Source organism: Triticum urartu, chromosome 7A (genome assembly GCF_056163025.1).
Source record: "Triticum urartu cultivar PI428250 chromosome 7A, HENAU_Tu73, whole genome shotgun sequence".
In the NCBI taxonomy this organism is placed as follows: domain Eukaryota; kingdom Viridiplantae; phylum Streptophyta; class Magnoliopsida; order Poales; family Poaceae; genus Triticum; species Triticum urartu.
Genome location: NC_141879.1, coordinates 740,138,364 through 740,142,304, shown reverse-complemented (window position 1 = coordinate 740,142,304; position 3,941 = coordinate 740,138,364). Strand labels below are relative to the sequence as shown.

The window sequence follows — 3,941 nt, the reverse complement described above, 5'->3', positions numbered from 1 at the left end:
GATTTTCGTGGATGATTTGTTTGCCTCTTGGATGAAATATAAATATTCCTAAGGCCGGCCATCTTGACGCTTTACATTCTAGTATAATTCTAAAGAGAGTAGGTATAAGTTGAATGGAACAACTATAGAATTCACATGCATGAGGCCAGAGCTAGAGACAGCAACGGGAGGGTGGTTAGCATGGGATAATAATGAAATAAAGATGAAAGCTTGATCGATTGCTCCAACCAGCTGTTGGGAGCCACGTACGCCTGAGAACGATGGAATTTTAGTTAGTTTCTGTTTACTAACTATGGTCTTGCAGAACCTTTCCTGCTTTCACTGTCCTTCTGCCTCCCTCACCTCCTCAATAGTCAGTAGTCAGTACTATACAACCTCACCAGTCATCACACAAGTGGAGCAAACAGCTCTGTCGTAGACGCCTACACACTACACCCGCCGCCTGTAGATCCGGTCGAGAGGAGCCATGCAGGTTGCAACTGGGGCGCTGATCCCCCTCCTCCGCAAGCTCGGCGACCTGCTCGTGGCCGAATTCACCCTCGGCGAGCGGGTGAAGAAGCGTGTCAAGTCCCTCCTGACGGAGCTGGAGATGATGTACGTTGTCCTCCGCAAGGTGGATGACGTGCCGGCGGACGAGCTCGACGAGCAGGTCCGGATCTGGGCGGGCAAGGTCCGGGAGCTCTCCTACAACATGGAGGACGCCATGGACACCTACATGGTCAGCGTGTATGACAGCAGCCATGGTGACCTTGGCCCCAATAATATGAAGAATAGAGTCAAGAAGTTCTTCAAGCGGACGAAGAAGCTGTTCAGCAAGGGAAAAGCACTTCATCAAATCTCAGACGCCATCCAAGATGCTCAGGAGCTCTCCAAGCGGTTGGATGAGCTCCGTCAAAGGTAGCGCTTGAGGCATGCGCCGCTGGTGGGGAATATCATTGACCCTCGCCTAAAGGCCGTGTATAAAGATATCAAAGAGCTCGTGGGAATCAAGGGAAGACGGGATGAGTTAATCAACCAGCTATTGGATGGGGATAGGATGTCCATGCAGCAACTCAAGATGATGTCTATCGTTGGATTTGGCGGGTTGGGGAAGACAACCCTTGCCAGAGCAGTGTATGACAAGATCAGAGTGCAGTTCGACCGTGGGGCATTTGTTTCGGTCTCTCGGAATCCTAACATAAGAATGATTTTCAAGAAGTTGTTGTATGGACTTGACAATATTAAATTTGCGAACATCAACGAAGCTGTTAGGGACGACGAACAACTCATCGATGAGCTGAGAGCATTTCTTCAGGATAAGAGGTATGGATTCATTGATATAAATTCCAGCCTAGCACCAACCCATCATTGCTAAGATATACACCTCCCTATCAATAAATTACTGGACAAAGAGATTGACATGTGTACTAACACTCTAAGAAAATCACACAGGTACTTAATCGTGATTGATGACATATGGGATGAAGAAGCATGGGGAATTATCAAGTGTGCTTTCCCTAAGAGCAGTCTCGGAAGTCGAGTAATGACGACAACCCGCATAACCAGTGTCGCTCAAGGATGTTGCCCATCTAGTGATGATATTATTCATAAGATGAAATCTCTTAATGATGATGACTCCAAAAGGCTCTTCTACAAAAGAATATTCCCTCGAGGAAGTGAATGTCCCCCAGAGTTAGAGCAAGTATCTAGAGAAGTTTTGAATAAATGTGGTGGAGTACCACTAGCTATAATTACTATAGCCAGCCTTTTAGCTAGTAGTGGTCAACAGATAAAGCCAAAGCATCAATGGTACAACATACTCAGTTCTATTGGCCATGGACTTGCAGAAGGTGGTACTGCGAAGGATATGCGGAAAATATTACCCTTTAGTTATTACGATCTACCTTCTCATTTGAAGACTTGTTTATTATATCTCAGTATATTCCCGGAAGATTATGAGATAAATAGAGACTGATTGATATGGAGATGGATAGCTGAAGGCTTTATCCATGGTGGACAAAAAGAAATTAGACTATTTGAGCTCGGGGAGAGATACTTTAGTGAGCTGGTAAATAGGAACTTGATTCAGCCATCAGATGGTGGAGGCACGGTTACAGCTTGTCGTGTACATGATATGGTACTTGATCTCATATGTTCTCTATCCAGTCACTAGTGCAGAACCGGGCAATAGCACCGGTTCGTAAGGCCCTTTAGTGCAGTGCCGGTTTAGGAACCGGCACTAACATTTCGGTTAACATGGCACGAGTACCGGTTCAGCACGAATCGGTGCTAAAGGGAAACCACATGGCACGAGCCAGCTCCGGGGGCCGGGAGCCCTTTAGTACCGGTTGGTAACACCAACCGGTACTAAAATGTTTGGGGGGTTTTTGGTTTTATAATTTCTTTTTCATTTAATTTTGTGTTTTCCATTTTAATTCTTTTTCGTTTGCTGGTATTTTACGGTACTACACATTGTACACGTTATGCATATATATATATATATATATATATATATATATATATATATATATATGTATGTATGTATAAATAGAATTTCTAGTAGAACCAATTATATATATATCATCAATGTCTCACAAACCACCATATTAATTTACACATACACACATGTATTGCTATATATAATTTCTCCTACATATGCATGTTGCCTTCGGAGCCAGTGGCATTAGCCTAATTGGTGCCTTCGGAGCATGATGACAATTGGAAGTGGTTCATGACCTGTTCGATGGGGGCGGTAGCGGGTAATAGTATTCTACCTTCGGATTTATGACCTGGTCGAGCAAAAATCCCGCTATTTCCTCTTGAAGTGCTTCTACGCGCTCCGTTTCTAGGAGCTTGTCCCGCACCTCTTTGAACTGTTAAGAAGGAGATCAATATGCATGTGTATTAGTTGTGTGACTAGATATCGATAATGGTGTAAAAATTGTGAATAGTGTTCTGACAAGCGTACCCATTCCTGTCTTTGAGATCTGCTCCTTTCGGACGCCATCATGCGAATGCTCTCGCAAACGCAGAATGCACACAGATCAGTCCCCTGCGCCTGCTTCAGGGCCTTTATTACGAGAATGGAATTTAATTTGATCAAATAATAATTAATCAAGCATGATAATTAAAGAGATGGCAGCTAGCTAGCTAGCCAGTACTACTTAATTACTTACCTTGGATCGAAACCATTTCAGCTGTGGTTTCCATTCGCCTTCCGTGACGCTGATGAACCTTGCCCAAGCCCTGCCCGCCGACAAAGAAAATGAATAAAGGGGTTATTAAATAGTTCATATCATGAAATGACGAACTAAATAGGCCGAGATATATAGTTAATAATGATTGAAATTACCTGTTGACTATCCCATACAAGATGTTGTAGTCACTATTTTCTTTGAGTAGCGAGTCCAGTATTTCAACTGTTCCGGCGTCAACTTTAATGATACACAAGATCCAGTGAAATCTGCATGCACACACGTTTGCATGTCTTAATTAAGCGGGCATATGTAAGCAAAAATATGTAGCTAGCTAGTAGGCAAAAACAGAGAATTTGTAGCAAGGAAGTAGTATATCTTCATTGTATTTGAGGCATTTCAAGAACTCTAGCATGCTGTCCTCTACCTGCTTTTCATAATACTTGTTCATTTTCCATGTGTATTCATTAACGGTGTTTGGGTCAATGAACCCAATGCCATAGCGTCCACCTTTTCTCATTTCATACATCTTCATCCTGCATAATACCATAGAAAAGAATATAGTGAGGATAATTACAGGTAATGATTGATCAAAAGGATCACTACAGCTAGCTTGAGACTTAAATTACAGAAAGAAATCACTTACAGACAATAGCAACTGACGATAGATTTGTCGAGTGCGTCTTGATTGTATAACTGAAACAGTTCAGAATACTCAACGGCCACAGCTTTCTCATGGTAGTAGTGATCCTTCTTGACATACACCAT

At 42.9% G+C, this 3,941-nt stretch overlaps 1 protein-coding gene across 1 annotated transcript; it reads left to right on the top strand.

Moving 5' to 3' along the window:
- The first annotated feature begins 350 nt into the window (after positions 1-350).
- LOC147962572 (disease resistance protein RGA5-like) lies at positions 351-2,140 on the top strand. Its single transcript, XM_087537164.1, has 2 exons — positions 351-1,302; positions 1,432-2,140. The coding sequence occupies exon 1, from the start codon at positions 467-469 to the stop codon at positions 899-901; it is 435 nt and encodes a 144-aa protein (XP_087393290.1). The 5' UTR covers positions 351-466; the 3' UTR covers positions 902-1,302; positions 1,432-2,140.
- The last annotated feature ends 1,801 nt before the right edge of the window (positions 2,141-3,941 follow it).

Coding starts and splice junctions, on each gene's coding strand:
- LOC147962572 (XM_087537164.1), top strand. CDS start 467: ATGCAGGTTGCAACTGGGGCGCTGATCCCCCTCCTCCGCAAGCTCGGC.